The 18094-nt window shown below is 40.6% G+C and overlaps 1 protein-coding gene across 6 annotated transcripts in view; it reads left to right on the top strand.

Moving 5' to 3' along the window:
• LOC128694605 (uncharacterized) overlaps window positions 1-18094 on the top strand; it is a 528306-nt gene that overhangs the window by 94201 nt on the left and 416011 nt on the right. For 5 of the 6 annotated variants that reach the window (XR_011391619.1, XM_070082011.1, XM_070082018.1 and 2 more), the window contains exon 3: window positions 10311-10787. The exons of the other annotated variant lie outside the window; for it this stretch is intronic. Coding sequence is in view for 4 of the 5 variants with exons in the window: in XM_070082011.1 (XP_069938112.1) it covers window positions 10311-10787 (477 nt within the window). In the remaining variant the exon portion in view is untranslated. The remainder of the gene's footprint in view (window positions 1-10310; window positions 10788-18094) is intronic. 6 annotated transcript variants of the gene reach the window in all.

Here is an 18094-nt window from a genome sequence, read left to right on the forward strand (position 1 = left end):
AAGAATATACATGTATATATACAGTAGGACCCCACTTATACGGCGGGTTAGGTTCCAGGCTGTCGCCGGAAAGCAGACATCGCCGGAAGGCAGAACTCCATTTTTTCCATTTATAAATGCATATAAATGCCAGACAACAAGTTTACACTAAATTATATTAAGTTAGTAATAGAACTAGGCATTAAAAACACACAAAGTAAAATACAGTCACAGTAAATTCATTACTTATCTTAAAGTACAGTGGACCCCTGCATACCGTTGGCCTTACATAACGTTAAATCCGCATACCGATACATTTTATCGTTAAGATTTTGCCTCACATACCGCTAAAAAACCCGCTCAATGTTGTTCGTCCGAGACGCGTCTAATGTGCGGCCTTAGCCAGCCTCACATGTTCCGCCGGTGGCATTCTTTACCAGCCAGCCTCCGCGGTAACATCCAAGCATACAATCGGAACATTTCGTGTTATTACAGTGTTTTTGGTGATTTTATCTGCAAAATAAGTGACCATGGGCCCCAAGAAAGCTTCTAGTGCCATCCCTACAGCAATAAGGGTGAGAATTACTATAGAGATGAAGAAAGAGATCATTGATAAGTATGAAAGTGGAGTGCGTGTCTCCGAGCTGGCCAGGTTGTATAATAAACCCCAATCAACCATCGCTACTATTGTGGGCAACAAAACGGCAATCAAGGAAGCTGTTCTTGCCAAAGGTTCAACTGTGTTTTCAAAACAGAGATCGCAAGTGATGGAAGATGTTGAGAGACTCTTATTGGTGTGGATAAATGAAAAACAGATAGCAGGAGATAGCATCTCTCAAGTGATCATAAGTGAAAAGGCTAGGAAGTTGCATCAGGATTTAATTAAAAAAATGCCTGCAACTAGTGATGATGTGAGTGAATTTAAGGCCAGCAAAGGTTGGTTTGAGAGATTTAAGAAGCGTAGTGGCATACATAATGTGATAAGGCATGGTGAGGCTGCCAGTTCGGACCACAAAGCAGCTGAAAAATATGTGCAGGAATTCAAGGAGTACATAGACAGTGAAGGACTGAAACCTGAACAAGTGTTTAATTGTGATGAAACAGGCCTGTTTTGGAAGAAAATGCCAAGCAGGACCTACATTACTGAGGAGGAAAAGGCACTCCCAGGACATAAGCCTATGAAAGACAGGCTTACTCTGTTGATGTGTTCCAATGCTAGTGGTGATTGCAAAGTGAAGCCTTTATTAATGTATCACTCAGAAACTCCCAGAGCGTTCAGGCAAAAGAATATCCTCAAGGCTAATTTGTGTGTGCTGTGGAGGGCAAACAGTAAGGCATGGGTCACTAGGGACTTTTTCTATGACTGCTTACACCATGCATTTGCCCCCAATGTGAAAGATTACCTAAATGAAAAGAAATTAGACCTTAAGTGCCTCCTGGTGTTAGACAATGCCCCTGGTCATCCTACAGACGTGGCAGAGCGACTTTATGGGGACATGAGCTTCATTAAGGTGAAGTTTTTGCCTCCTAATACCACTCCTCTCCTGCAGCCCATGGACCAGCAGGTTATTGGAAACTTCAAAAAACTGTACACAAAAGCTCTGTTTGAAAGGTGCTTTGTAGTGACCTCAGAAACTCAACTGACTAAGAGAGTTTTGGAGAGAGCACTTTAATATCCTCAATTGTGTAAACCTTATAGGTAAGGCTTGGGAGGGAGTGACTAAGAGGACCTTGAACTCTGCTTGGAAGAAACTGTGGCCAGAATGTGTAGACCAAATTCAAATTCAAATTCAAACTTTATTCTCTATAAGTATTACAATGCTGAGTTTACAGAATTTGGTTATTGTGTGGTTTACATGTAGTAAAATAATAATTACAGAGTGTACCACTAGAACACCTAGCATGACTAGGCATTTCAGGCAGACTTATATTAAATCTTAGGTTTAAAATGTTACAAAATTATGAGAAAAGTTGGTATTGTGGCTAAGTGACTAAATACTAGTTGTGAGTTTAGCAATGTGAATGCTTTTGTTGTGGCACTATACGTAGTTTCAGTATTGGAGTATCACAGGCCAACTTATGACTAGTTAAGATTCATTATTTTGAGATTGAGATTGATATTTCTGTCTATGGTCAAATGGGTGAGTGAGTGTAAGTGTGAACCACCAGGTGGTATTCGTATTATTAGTTGACAGGGTGTATCAGGGAGATAAGATGTTTTCTGATGGTAGTTTTGAAGGTGATGAATGTGTCTGCAGTTTTGGAATTTTCAGGTAGGGTGTTCCAGATTTTAGGGCCTTTGACATACATTGAATTTTTGTAAAGGTTTAGTCGGACACGGGGAATGGTATAGAGATGTTTGTGTCTGGTGTTGTGCCTGTGGGTTCTGTCACAACTATCAAGAAAGCATTTTAGGTCAAGGTTAATATTGGAATTTAAGGTCCTGTAGATGTAGATTGCACAGTAGTAAGTGTGGATGTACTGAACAGGGAGTAAGTTTAGATCTATGAAGAGTGGGGGGGTGTGTTGCTAGGGATGGGATTTAGTGATTATTGTTACTGCGGCTTTTTGTTGGGTTATTATTGGCTTTAGGTGTGTTGCTGCAGTTGAACCCCAAGCACAGATAGCATAGGTGAGGTATGGATATATAAGTGAATGGTATAGTGTGAGAAGGGCAGTTTGCGGCACGTAGTATCGTATCTTGGAGAGGATCCAAAGGGATTTTGAAGGGTTTCAGGCTAACCCTGAGAGGAGTATGCCAGTTGAGGAATCCATTGTGGCATTGGGAAAGTCCTTGGGGTTGGAGGTTAGTGGGGATGATGTGGAAGAGTTGGTGGAGGAGGACAATGAAGAACTAACCACTGATGAGCTGCTAGATCAACTTCAACAGCAAGAGGCCAGACCTGAGGAAACTGGTTCGGAGGAGGGGAGAGAGAAATTGAAGAAGTTGCCTACTACAAAGATTAAGGAAATCTGTGCAATGTGGCTGAAAGTGCAAACCTTTATGGATGAAAATCACCCTCACACAGCTATTGCAAGCCGTGCTGGTGACTATTAGACTGACAATGTTGGGAAACACTTTAGGGAAGTCATAAAGGAACGAGAGGTTCAGGCCACTATGGACAGATATGTTGTGCGACAGAAGTCCAGTGACTCTGAACCTGGTCCGAGTGGCATTAAAAGAAGAAGGGAAGTAACCCCAGAAAAGGACTTGACACCTCAAGTCTTAATGGAAGGGGATTCCCCTTCTAAACACTAAGACTCTCTCCTCCTCCCATCCCATCAATCATCACCAGATCTTCAATAAAGGTAAGTGTCATGTAACTGTGCATGCCTTTTTCAGTTTGTGTGTATTAAAATTAATATTTCATGTGGTAAAAATGTTTTTTTTCATACTTTGGGGTGTCTTGCACGGATTAATTTGATTTCCATTATTTCTTATGGGGAAAATTCATTCGCATAACGATAATTTCTCATAATGAGCTCTCATGAACGGATTAATATCGTTATGCGGGGGTCCACTGTATTTGTAATCTTAATGTAGAGAGAGAGGTGAGTAGTACTTATTTGTAGGAAGTCAGGTGCAGGTAGCCCAGGTGTAGGTAGCACTGGCTCCCCGTCTCATACTTGATATACGATATTTAAAACATCCCAGAGAGGTAAAATGCACATACAGGACACTCATTATTTACCTTAAAATGTGTAGTCTTAATGTAGGAAGAGAGGTGAGTAGTATTTATTTGTATAAAGTCAGTGTAGGTAGCCGGTAGGTGTAGCCTGGGCTACACCTACCGGCTACCTACACTGTGGCCAAGAGCCATATTATCAACATCGACATGCCTTGTTCACTGAATTGAATCATTTCTAATAACTACCTTTAGATGCCATCATAAACGAAGGTAGAAGTAATGAATAATTCATGCCGAAAATTGTAAACAGAAGCGGAGTGGGGGAGTGGCTGGGCCAAACGCAGATTCATACACGTTTTCTCTGATGGCTGAGCAGAGAAAATGTAATGTTGTCCCTCCACCCAGCTCCACAAGTATTATTATCAGAGCATATAAAATTTGCAATAAATGCCAGACAACAAGTTTACACTAACTTATATTAAGTTAGCATTAGAAATAGGCATTAAAAACACAATAAAAGGTAAGATACACACAGAGTACACTTATTACTTACCTTAAAATTTTAATATTAATATGTGAGAGGTGAGTGGCAGGGTGTTTATTGAATAAAATCAAAATGGCACACCATCTTCTAACTTGACACTTAAAACAAGAGGCTTACGACTTCTCTTTTTTATTACAGCTAACCTTAGACGCCATCGTCAATAAGAGCCAACTAGTTAACGAAAGAGTAAACGAGAGAACGAGATAAGAGTTGAGACAATGTAAGAACACAAACTGAACAGGTAGTGGACAATCACTTGGTCAGGCGAAATAAATGCGTATTAATATGTGTCTACTTTTAGTTCATTCACGTCCATTTGTAAGAGTTTGTAAAACATTTACCTCAATGTTTTTTTATTTTAATAATAGTTACCTCACAATACAAATACTCTTACATTGTGTACAAGTTAATTCAGAATAAACAAACATCAACACACCATTTTTAGAGTGAATGAAGATAATAATATTAATATTAATAATAATAATAATAATAATAATAATAATATTATTATTATTATTAATATTAATAATAATAATAATTATTATTATTATTATTATTATTATTATTATTATTATTATTATTATTATTTATTATAAAAAGCACTAAACCCACAAGGGTCGTGAATTGCTATACATAGAGTAAAGGCATACGAAAAGAATATTTTTCTACAGTTACCCCCCAGTGTTTGACTAGAGAAAATGTAATTCTTCCGACACTACCTACACAGCTGCTTTGTAAACAAATCTCATGTTTACATCAATTTTTATTCTGAGTGTATGTATCATGTTTATATGCTATGTAATGGGTTTCATATATAATTTTGAGGAAAATATCATAGATGGATTAATGAAAATGCCTATATTGATGTAAAATAAGACATATAGTGTGCCCAAGAGTGATTATTATTACGTAGTATTGGCGTCATGAGTAGAGAGAGACTTAGCCATTTTAATGTGTACTTGCACACCAGCACAGTGTGTAAGTATATTTAAGTACAGGTACACATAAGTATAATTATCAGAGTACATATAAAATATGCAGTAACTTTAAAACACTTGAAATTTTGGAAAGTTTCCTGACATAATAGATGTGGTCACGGAAAATGTAAACAAACCGGGTGGGGGTGCCGTATTTAAAAGACCGCTTGCTGTGTAGCAAATTTTGGTCACAATTTGACATCGCTGTATTAGCGGAACGCCATAAGGTGAAACGCCGTAAAGCGGGGCCTTACTGTATTTACAAAGTGCAAGTAATTAACAGCAAAATCTGGTGCACACAGATCAGTATTGCTAAATTTTCAGAATTCGGATGGAACATGAACACAAAAATTTCTGACAAACTGATCAGCTAATAACAAGACACATAGTTGACAGTTTCATTCATCTCGGACATCTAATTATACGGGCTGTTTACATTCAAACCCAATTCTGCTAGGGTACGGTTTACGTATGCAGAATGGTTATCATCTTTGGGTGGATTGAACTCTTCTGCGATGGCTAACACATGCCTTGACTGAGGACGATCTGAACAAGTATCTACAAATGATACAGCTACATTCACTAGTGACTGTGGAATTACTAACTCTTCTGCTAGGAATACTCAACTCGACTGTTCGATACAGTAATTCTTGACTCATTACAAAGTCACTAATGGGTGCTGGTGGCTTCACAGTCAGAAAAGATCTTCCTGGAGCAGGAATCGAATCACACCAGAACACAAGGGATCGGTTCTTTCTTACTTGAGGAATGAACAAACTCGGTGGAGTGGATGACTCTCCCCGGTTGAAAAAATAACGCTATAACACGCAATATGAGCAAGGGAGAATGGGTCTACTATCTGGCTCTGGTGGCCTGGTGGTTAACGCTCTCGCTTCACACGGCGAGGGCCTGTGTTCGATTCCCAGCCAGAGTAGAAACATTGGACGTGTTTCTTTCCACCTGTTGTCTATGTTCCCCATCAGTAAAATGGGTACCTGGGTGTTAGTCGACTGGTGTGGGTCGCATCCTGGGACACTGACCTAAGGAGGCCTGGTCACAGACCGGGCCGCGGGGGCGTTGACCCCCGGAACTCTCTCCAGGTCCAGGTCTCACTGCAAGCACAGGGGAAAAGAAATGAACACGGTCAACAATACTGATATTCAATCTGAGTCGCACACAGTGACACGCGGTATCAACTATAAAGAAACTTCACTTACAAACGTTAACAACGTGAAAGTTACTCAAGAAACAACTTCTTACAATGCACTGATTACTGTCAACGAGGATGGGATCACCATCTGGAACACAAGGGACAACAACAACACTCAAGTGAGTACACTAGCCACAGAAATGTCTTTCTGCAACGGCTTATGGCATCAGCAAGAGATGGCATAACTCGTTGCAAGTAAAGTTCTTCTCAAAGCGTCCCCTGGGAAGGAACGAGTACTTGAACAAGTCGCCATTGTAAAGATAGTAGTCTCAGCACCCAGGGTTGTCTGAGGTTCCTCTCAAACCCAAGGTAACTGTACACTATCCTGCGTGCACGATATTGTGGCTGGAGTCCAGACAGGAGTGACAGTATTACTAGTGCCTGACCGCTCGGCTACGTTAATAAGTAATGAACGAATCTGTAGGAGCTTAATCGGAACTTCACGTTTCGCAGCACTTTAACATGGTTCTGTCACTGAACTTGTTGCAGAGATGGCTTGTTTCAGCTTGCTCAGGGTGGTACTTCTCCACAAACCTTTGCACATCATTCCACCTTGCACAAATCTTAATCTGTGAAGAAGGCATCTCATCCACTCCCTCTTCCTCCTCCTGTGATGCAAGTTCCTCTGCTGTGGTATGATGCTGTTCCATAAGAACATAAGAAAGAAGGAACACTGCAACAGGCCTACTGACCCATGCGGAGCAGGTCCATGCCCCCCCCATTAGACCAATAACCCCCCCCCCCCCCCGATTAGCCCAATGACCACCCAGTCTGGTCACCTCCACTCAAGGAAGGAGCATGGCACCAGACCCAGCAGCACAAACTAGTCAAGTCCATCTCACCCACCCACACACACTCATGTATTTATCTAACCTATTTTTAAAACTACATAACGTTTTAACCTAAATAACTGTACTTGGGAGTTTGTTCCACTCATCCACAACTCTATTACCAAACCAGTGCTTTCCTATATCCTTCCTGAATCTGAATTTTTCCAACTTGAAACCATTGCTGCGAGTCCTGTCTTGGCTGGAAATTTTCAGCACGCTATTTACATCCCCTTTATTTATTCCTGTTTTCCATTTATACACCTCGATCATATCCCTCCTAATTTTATGCCTTTCGAGAGAGTGCAGATTCAGGGCCCTCAGTCTGTCCTCATAGGGAAGATTTCTGATACATTGGATCATCTTTGTCATCCTCGTCTGTACGTTTTCCAGAGCATTTATATCCATTCTGTAATACGGTGACCAGAACTGAGCAGCATAGTCTAAATGAGGCCTAACCAAGGATATATAGAGTTGAAGAACAACCTGAGGACTTCTATTATTTATACTTCTAGATATGAAGCCAAGAATTCTGTTAGCTTTATTGCGAACACTAATGCACTGTTGTCTTCATTTTAGATTACTGCTAACCAGAACTCTTAAATCCTTTTCACAATCAGTAGTATTAAGATCTACATTATTTAGTTTATATATGGCATGGTTATTTAACTGTCCAACATTTAGAACTTTGCATTTGTCAATATTAAACTGCATCTGCTACTTCTCCGACCATTGCATCAGTCTATTCAAATCATCCTGGAGTGCTCTAGTGTCCTCATTAGAATGAATTGGACGGCCTATTTTGGTGTCATCAGCAAATTTGCTCATGTCATTATTTATTCCCTCATCTATGTCGTTTATGTAAATTGTGAACAACAACGGGCCCAACACTGACCCCTGAGGAACACCGCTTGTGACGTGCCCCCATTCCATAAATTTTCCCACTATGGAGGTAAGGCTTATTGGTCTATAGTTCGAAGCTAAGGACCTGTCACCTGCCTTGTAAATAAGTATTACATTTTCAATTTTCCACTTATCAAGCACTGCCAGTTTGTAGTGATATGTTAAAAAGATTAGCCAAAGGTATGCTAAGTTCCTCTTTACATTCCTTTAGCACCATTGCAAACAGTTCATCACGGCCTAGGGATTTGTTGATGAAGCTCTTGCAGCTTATCAGTGGTTAGCTCTTTCCTCTGGTCCTGCACCAACTCTTCCACATCCTCGCCACTCACCTCCAAACCTAGGGAGTTCCTCATTGCCACAATACCTTCCACAACAGGCAGAGGGTCAGCAGGGTCAGGGTCAGCCTCTAACCCTTCAAAATCCTTCTGTTGGACACAATCTAGCCACAATTGTCTCCAAGCAGAGCTCAAAGTCATGGAAATCACTTCCTCCCAAGCCATACCTATAAGGCTTATGCAGTTGTAGATACCGAAGTGATTCCTCCAGAACTCTCTTAGGGTCACTTCAAAGGACTTTTCAAACACTGCTTTTGTGTAGAGGCTTTTGAAGTTAGAAATGACCTGCTGGTCCATGGGTTGGGGGAGAGGAGTGGTGTTAGGAGGCAAGAACTTCAGTGTGATAAAACTGAAGTCCCTAGACAGTAGGTCTACCAAGTTTAGAGGATGTGCAGGAGCATTGTCCAGTAACAGGCTGCACTCGAGTGGCAATTTATTTTCCAGGAGGTATTTTTTCACACTGGCTAAAGTCTTCATGGACTCATTCTTTAAAAATTTTCGTTGTGACCCATGCCCTATTATTAGCTTTCCACAACACACAGTCTATTCTTGACGACATTGTTTTTCTTGAACACACTGGGATTTTCTGAGTGATACGCCAGTAAAGACTTCACTTTAAAATACCCACTAGCATTAGCACAAAACAAGAGAGTTAGCCTGTCTTTCATAGGCTTGTGCCCTGGAAGTGCCTTTTTCTCCTGCATAATGTAGGTCCTCTTTGGCATTTTTTTCCAAAACAGGCCTATTTCGTCACAGTTGAACACTTGTTTGGGTTTGAATTTTTCAGTCTTTACATACTCCTGAAATTTCAGTTATGAATTTTTCAGCTGCAAGTTTGTCTCAATTGGCAGCCTCCCCATGCCTTACCACACTGTGTATGCCACTACGCTTCTTAAATCTGTCAAACCAGCCTCTGCTGGCCTTAAAGTCACTAATAGCAGCACTTGTTGCAGGCCTTTTGTTTATGAGATCATCATGCAGTTGCCTTGCCTTTTCACAAATGATCATCTCCGAAACACTATCACCCTCTATCTCTTTAGCTTTTATCCACACAATCAACAACTTCTCAACCTCTTCGACTATTTGTAGTCTATTTTTGGTTAGCATATCAACACCTTTTGTAACATCAACTTCCTTGATTTCTTTTCTCTTCGCCAGGGTAGAAGCGATTGTTTTGTTTTTGCCACATATCCCGGCAAGCTCCACAAGTCGCACACCACTCTCGTATTTTTGTACTAGTATTTCCTTCTTCACATCTATGGTGTTTCTCACTTTCTTTACCACAGGGGTGCCACTAGTAAGTTTCTTTGGGCCCATGGTAGCTTATTTCACAGTCGCACAAGCACCAAACACAATGAATTAATAGTGTAATGTTTGTATGAGGGTGCAGGTTAGTGCTCACTCAAGCATAAACAAAGCCAGACTGGCTCACAACACCTGCGTGCGGGAATGTGGGCAGGCAGACAGGTCTGGTACGCGGTTCGAAACACAGGGTATGTCCGATACTTGGGACAAAATTGGTGCAAAAAAAAGTGGTCGAAACTCGAAGCGTTCGATAGTCGATGCGTTTGAAACTCGGGTTTCCACTGAGTATACAAAACCTACAAAATACTTTCAACTTGTTCTAGTGTAATATTCCCAGATTGTAATTTGAGTAAACTTACTGTCTACTATAAATAAAATAGATGTACAACTGAACAAACTATGAGCTTTTGTATTTGTTGAATATAAGTCCTGGTTTTGTCTACAAATGGAGAATTGAATACTCGAGAAAGAAAAAAAAAATGGTTGTTTATGTTGTCTTCAAAATTTGAGAGTAGCCTAAAACAAAATGCAGCATTTAAGTTTATTACATAATAGTATTTTTAATAATAATGTTTCTAACCAGTTAATCTTATTTTTTCAGCATCCTTCTCAGGGAAGAAGAAAGTAATGTTAAAAAATGTAGAAGCATTGATTCATCTAATATAAAACAAGAAGTGCAAGATGAATTAGAAGCACAAGAAGCATTTCAATTAATTGATACTTCAGGGAATGATTCAAAGCATCAAGAAAGCCTGACCAGCTTATCCTCTACCTATAGCAGCCCAGCTGGGGTGTTGCAAAGTGACAAAAATAATGTTTCCTGTGTAGAGAATGTATCTAGAAAGACACTTGCTTCTGTTGATTCTCTGCAACATCATGCCATTAGTCAGAATGCTTCAGATGTTGAGTCTAAATCTCAGACATCAAAGAAAGCTTCCAAGGGATCAATTGCTGGTAGTTCGGGGAAAAAGGAAAACTTCCTGTGGAGAGAGTGTTCCTGTGATGTCTACACTCTTGAAGGGCATAATGATATAGTTTTAGGAGTTGACTGCACCAACAGCTTTGTGTTGTCAGCTAGGTGAGTTGGCATGAGCTTTGTACTTTTCTTCCTAATATTGTTTATCTATAATAATTTTATGATATTATGAATTATATGATTATAAGTAAAGTGGGTAAAAATGTTGTGGGGAGAGTAGTAGGTAAATTTAGGGTGCCAAGGGTAAATGAAAATGGGGAGCCTTTAATTGATTTATGTGTAGAAAGAGGTTTGGTAATAAGTAATACATATTTTATGAAAAAGAGAATAAATATACAAGGTATGATATAGCACGTAATGAAAGTAGTTTGTTAGATTATATATTGTTGGATAAAAGGTTGATGGGTAGGCTCCAGGATGTACACGTTTATAGAGGGGCAACTGATATATCGGATCATTATCTAGTTGTGGCTACAGTTAGAGTAAGAGGTAGATGGGACAAGAGAAAAATGGCAACAACAAGTAAGAGGGAGGTGAAAGTGTATAAACTAAGGGAGGAGGAAGTTCGGGTGAGGTATAAGCAACTATTGGTAGAAAGGTGGGTTGGTGCAAATATTATTGGGGGGGGGGGGGGTTGAAGAGAGTTGGAATAGTTTTAAAAATGCAGTACTAGAATGTGGGGCAGAAGTTTGTGGTTATAGGAGGGTAGGTGCAGGAGGAAAGAGGAGTGATTGGTGTAATGATGAAGTAAAGGGTGTGATAAAAGAGAAAAAGGTAGCTTATGAGAGGTTTTTACAAAGCAGAAGTGTTATAAGAAGAGTAGAGTATATGGAGAGTAAAAGAAAAGTCAAGAGAGTGGTGAGAGTGCAAAAGGAGAGCAGATGATAGAGTGGGAGAGGCACTGTCAAGAAATTTTAATGAAAATAAGAAAAAATTTTGGAGTGAGTTAAACAAGTTAAGAAAGCATAGGGAATGAATGGATTTGTCAGTTAAAAACAGAGTAGGGGAGTTAGTAGATGGGGAGATGGAGGTATTGGGTAGATGGCGAGAATATTCTGAGGAACTTTTAAATGTCGAAGAAGAAAGGGAGGGGGTAATTTTATGCACTGGCCAGGGAGGTATTCCATCTTTTAGGAGTGAAGAAGAGCAGGATGTGAGTGTGGGGGAGGTGCGTGAGGCATTACATAGAATGAAAGGGGGTAAAGCAGCTGGAACTGATGGGATCATGACAGAAATGTTAAAAGCAGTGGGGGACATAGTGTTTGAGTGGTTGGTATTTTTGTTTAATAAATGTATGAAAGAGGGGAAGGTACCTAGGGATTGGCGGAGAGCGTGTATAGTCCCTTTATATAAAGGGAAGGGGGACAAAAGAGATTGTAAAAATTATAGAGGAATAAGTTTACTGAGTATACCAGGAACAGTGTATGGTAGGGTTATTATTGAAAGAATTAGAGGTAAGACAGAATGTAGAATTGTGGATGAGCAAGGAGGTTTTAAGAGTGGGTAGGGGATGTGTAGATCAAGTGTTTACATTGAAGCATATATGTGAACAGTATTTAAATAAAGGTAGGGAAGTTTTTATTGCATTTATGGATTTAGAAAAGGAATATGATAGAGTGGTTAGGGGAGCAATGTGGCAGATGTTGCAAGTATATGGAATAGGTGGTAAGTTACTAAATGCTATAAAGAGTTTTTATGGGGATAGTGAGGCTCAGGTTAGGGTGTGTAGAAGAGAGGGAGACTACTTCCCGGTAAAAGTAGGTCTTAGACAGGGATGTGTAATGTCACCATGGTTGTTTAATATATTTATAGATGGGGTTGTAAAGGAAGTAAATGCTATGGTGTTGGTGAGAGGAGTGGGATTAAATTATAGGGAATTAAATACAAAATGGGAAGTGACACAGTTACTTTTTGCTGATGATACTGTGTTTATGGGAGATTCTAAAGAAAAATGGCAAAGGTTATTGGACGAATTTGGGAGTGTGTGTAAAGGTAGAAAGTTGAAAGTGAACATAGAAAAGAGTAAGGTGATGAGGGTATCAAATGATTTAGATAAAGAAAAATTGGATATCAAGTTTGGGAGGAGGAGTATGGAAGAAGCGAATGTTTTCAGATATCTGGGAGCTGACGTGTCAGCGGATGGATTTATGAAGGATGAGGTTAATCATAGAATTGATGAAGGAAAAAAGGTGAGTGGTACATTGAGGTATATGTGGAGGCAAAAAATGTTATCTTTGGAGGCAAAGAAGGGACTGTATGAAAAAATAGTAGTACCAACACTCTTATATGGGTGTGAAGCTTGGGTTGTAAATGCTGCAGCAAGGAGGCAGTTGGAGGCAGTGGAGATGCCCTGTCTAAGGGCAATGTGTGGTGTAAATATTATGCAGAAAATTCGGAGTGTGGAAATTAGGAGAAGATGTGGAGTTAATAGAAGTATTAGTCAGAGTCCTGAAGAGGGGTTGTTGAGGTGGTTTAGTCATTTAGAGAGAATGGATCAAAGTAGAATGACATGGAGAGCGTATAAATCTGTAGGGGAAGGAAGGTGGGATAGGGTTCGTCCTCGAAAAGGTTGGAGGGACGGGGTAAAGGAGGTTCTGTGGGCAAGGGGCTTGGACTTCCAGCAAGCGTGCGTGAGCGTGTTAGATAGGAGTGAATGGAGACGAATGGTATTTGGGACCTGATGAGCTGTTGGAGTGTGATCAGGGTAATATTTAGTGGAGGGATTCAGGGAAACCGGTTATTTTATATAGCCGGACTTGAGTCCTCGAAATGGGAAGTACAATGCCTGCACTTTAAAGGAGGGGTTTAGGATATTGGCAGTTTGGGGGGATATGTTGTGTATCTTTATACGTATATACTTCTAAACTGTTGTGTTCTGAGCACCTCTGCAAAAACAGTGATTATGTGTGAGTGAGGCGAAAGTGTTGAATGATGATGAAAGTATTTTCTTTTTGGGGATTTTCTTTCTTTTTGGGCCACTCTGCCTTGGTGGGAGATGGCCGACTTGTTAAAAAAAAAAAAGTATGTGTAATCATTTTATGTATTATAATTTTTATTATTGTCAAATATGTATACAATTTTGGTAGTAGGTTTGCAGACAGCAGCTGCCCAGGGAGGTAATACCATTCTGCCAAATGAGTGTGAAACAGAAGCCTGTAACTGTTCTACATGATGGTAGGAGTGCTGGTTTTTTTTTCTGTCTCTTAAACATGCTGGATGACAGATGTATCTTGCTACTTCTACTTATATTTAGGTCACACTGTGCAAGCATGCACATGCATATATATACATACACACATCTAGGTTTTTCTTCTTTGTTCTTAATCATTCTTGTTCTTTTTTATTTCCTCAATTCTTCATGGGGATGTGGAAAAGAATCTTTCCTCCGTAAGCCATGTGTGTCATATGAGGCAATTATAATGCTAAGAGCAATGGGCTAGTAACCCCTTCTGTAGAATATACTAAAAAAAGAGAAGAAAACTTTATAAAACTGGGATGCTTGAATGTGCGTGGATGTAGTGCAGATAATAAGAAAGGGATGGCTGCTAATGTTATGAATGAAAAGAAGTTGAATGCCCTCGCTCTGAGCAAAACAAAGCTGAAAGGGATAGGTGAGTTTCAGTGGGGAGAAATTAATGGGATTAAATCAGAAGTATCTGAGAGAGTTAGAACTAAGGAAGGGGTAGCAATAATGTTGAAGGATCAGTTTTGGAAGGAGAAGAGGAATATAAATGCATGAATTCAAAGATTATGTGGATTAAAATAAGGGTCAGATGCAAAAAGTGGGTCATAATAAGTGTGTATGCACCTGGAGAAGAGAGGAGTGTAGAGGAGAGAGAGATTTTGGGAGATGTTAACCCTTTGACTGTTGCGGTAGTATATGTACGTCATAGGAGATACCGTGTTAACACGTATCTATACGCATAAATTCTAGCAGCTTCAAATCAAGCAGGAGAAAGCTGGTAGGCCCACATGTGAGAGAATGGGTCTCCATGGTCAGTGTGCACCATATAAAAAAAATTGGGGAGCCAGTGGTGCATTGTGGGAATACCATTTCAGTTGTCCTTTTTCAGCATGTCTAGCGGTAAGAAATATGTGACTCCCCAGCAAATCTGGGACTCTTCTCTTCCCAAGTGATGCTCTAACACAGATGGAAGTGTCATTGAAGATCAATTTCATGATTTCGAGGAGTTTGAGACCAAAAGCAATGGAGGAGGAGGAGGAGGAAGAAGAGGAGGAGGAAGAAGAGGAGGAGGAAGAAGAGGAGGAGGAGGAAGAAGAGGAGGAGGAAGAAGAGGAGGAGGAAGGAAGGAGGAAGAGGAAGGAAGGAGGAAGAGGAAGGAGGGAGGAGGAGGAGGAGGAAGGAGGGAGGAGGAGGAGGAAGGAGGGAGGAGGAGGAGGAAGGAGGGAGGAGGAGGAGGGAGGAGGAGGAGGGAGGAGGGAGGGAGGAGGAGGAAGGAGGGAGGCAGAGGAAGGAGGGAGGCAGAGGAAGGAGGGAGGCAGAGGAAGGAGGGAGGAGGAGGAAGGAAGAGGAAGGAGGGAGGAGGAGGAAGGAGGAAGAAGAAGAGGAGGAAGAAGAATAATAATAATATGTAATAATATGTTCCCTTGAGGCATGAAAACAGTTCACCCCATGACAGTGACAAGATAAGGGGAGATAACATCTGATAAGAGCTGACCTTTGATGAGCATAAACGAGGGTGGAGGGAGGGGGGCAGCTGTCCATATGTCAAGAGCCAGGAGGAGGAGGAGGAGGAGGAGGAGAAGGAGAAGGAGGAGGAGGAGGAGAAGAAGAAGGAGGAGGAGAAGGAGAAGAAGGAGGAGGAGAAGGAGAAGTAGAAGTAGAAGGAGGAGAAGGAGAAGGAGGAGGAGGAGAAGGAGAAGGAGGAGGAGGAGGAGAAGAAGGAGGAGGAGGAGGAGAAGAAGGGGAGGAGAAGGAGAAGGAGGAGAAGGAGAAGGAGGAGGAGAAGGAGAAGGAGGAGGAGGAGAAGGAGGAGGAGGAGAAGAAGGAGGAGGAGAAGGAGAAGAAGGAGGAGAAGGAGAAGGAAGAGGACAAGGAGGAGGAGGAGACGACGACGACGACGACGAACAAACATTTGTCTGTCTGTCTATTTGTCTGTCTGCCAAGCTCCCTGTCTATCCCTCTAGCTCTGTCTCAGAGAGAGCCACAAAACTGTGTCATCATCACGTTTACTCACATCTTCAAGCAGAGTATAGCACTTTGTCTGGATTTTTTGGGTTATCCTAGGTAATTTACACTATGTATACAGTGGACCCCCGGTTAACGAACTTTTTTCATTTCAGTAGTATGTTCAGGTGCCAGTACTGACCGAATTTTTTCCCATAAGGAATATTGTGAAGTAGATTAGTCCATTTCAGACCCCCAAACATACACGTACAAACGCACTTACATAAATACACTTACATAATTGGTCGCATTTGGAGGCGATCGTTAAGCGGGGGTCCACTGTACTTGTATTTATGTGTACCTGTGAGACAGAGATAGACAGAGAGAAAGAGAGAGACAGATTGAAAGAGATAGAATGAGGGAGAAAGATAATTAGATAGAATTGAGGGGAAGCAGCATCGGACCCCATTGTTTTGACAGGCGGGAGGGGGAGTGAGTAATGAGACAATATGTCATTTTGACAGCTGCCGACTCCTGATTCAAAACAATTATAAGCCACACACTCGCACACAAGACAAGCTTGCTGAATGGTGATAATAGCAGTTTTATGAAAGTATATAGTGACTATATATGTGTATATATATTATAGAAACCAGAAGCAAGAAGGGAAGGCAGGAATGAAGGAAGGACTAGATGAAAGGAAGGAAAAAAGTAAGGAAGGACAGATGAAGGAATGTAGGAAGAGAGGTGGAATGCCCTCCAGGTAGCCTCCAGGTAGGAAAGGAATGAAGGAAATTAGGAAGGAAGGAATGATGACACACGACCATTTACCTAGGATAACTACATAACACAACTGCCTGCTAATACTTTGAAGAAAACTGCTCAGACGAGGTGTTTTGTCTTTGCACATAAAAAAAACTTAAACAAAAATGCACACACACTGATTTTATGTGTGAGGAGTGTAAAACACCACTGTGTATGACACCATGTTTTATGTGTGAGGAGTGTAAAACACCACTGTGTATGACACCATGTTTTATGTGTGAGGAGTGTAAAACACCACTGTGTATGACACCATGTTTTATGTGTGAGGAGTGTAAAACACCACTGTGTATGACACCATGTTTTATGTGTGAGAGTGTAAAACACCACTGTGTATGACACCATGTTTTATGTGTGAGGAGTGTAAAGCACCACTGTGTATGACACCATGTTTTATGTGTGAGTGTAAAACACCACTGTGTATGACACCATGTTTTATGCGTAAGGAGTGTAAAACACCACTGTGTATGACACCATGTTTTATGTGTGAGGAATGTAAAACACCACTGTGTATGACACCATGTTTTGTGTGTAAGGAGTGTAAAACACCATTGTGTATGACACCATGTTTTGTGTGTAAGGAGTGTAAAACACCACTGTGTATGACACCATGTTTTGTGTGTAAGGAGTGTAAAACACCACTGTGTATGACACCATGTTTTATGTGTAAGGAGTGTAAAACACCACTGTGTATGACACCATGTTTTATGTGTGAGGAGTGTAAAACACCACTGTGTATTACACCATGTTTTATGTGTGAGGAGTGTAAAACACCACTGTGTATGACACCATGTTTTATGTGAGGAGTGTAAAACACCACTGTGTATGACACAATGTTTCACAGAGTTCCACAAGCTGCAGAACTTCTAGGAATATGTCCAGTGACTGTACATTAGTATATATATTATAGAACAATAGCAATAAACAATATTTTGTATTGTTTTTGTAAACAAGTTTTGTAGACAATATATTGATAATTATGTTTGTGTGCTTATTGTGTTGTATACAACGAGTGTATATATGTACATTGCACCTTATTTTGGTCTCACAGGCCACATAAGTTATGTGAAAAAATATAGTGAAAAAACAGCAAACCTTCAAATACAAGTAAACTAAAGTTTACGGGTGAGCGGCAGTCGCCGCTGTTGCCATACACGGCTCATTTTCTGCAAACTTCATGCCTCTGTATCTGGGTAAGTACTGATGGGAAAATTTTTTTTGGGGGGACTAAAACAATCAGAAAAATAATGTTAACATTTTCATAAGAAAAAATGATTTTTTTTTTTTCGAATATTTTTGCGACACCAGGAGACACTTCAGGATTGGGCCTTTCGACAGTCAAAGGGTTAAGTGAGTAAGAACTTTTGAACTAGGTGGGAGAGTAATTGTGGTAGGGGACCTAAATGCTAAATGATAATGGGGGCCCTTTGATTGAACTTTGTATAGAAAGAAGTTTGGT

Source organism: Cherax quadricarinatus, chromosome 6 (genome assembly GCF_038502225.1).
Source record: "Cherax quadricarinatus isolate ZL_2023a chromosome 6, ASM3850222v1, whole genome shotgun sequence".
Classification (NCBI taxonomy): Eukaryota; Metazoa; Arthropoda; class Malacostraca; order Decapoda; family Parastacidae; genus Cherax; species Cherax quadricarinatus.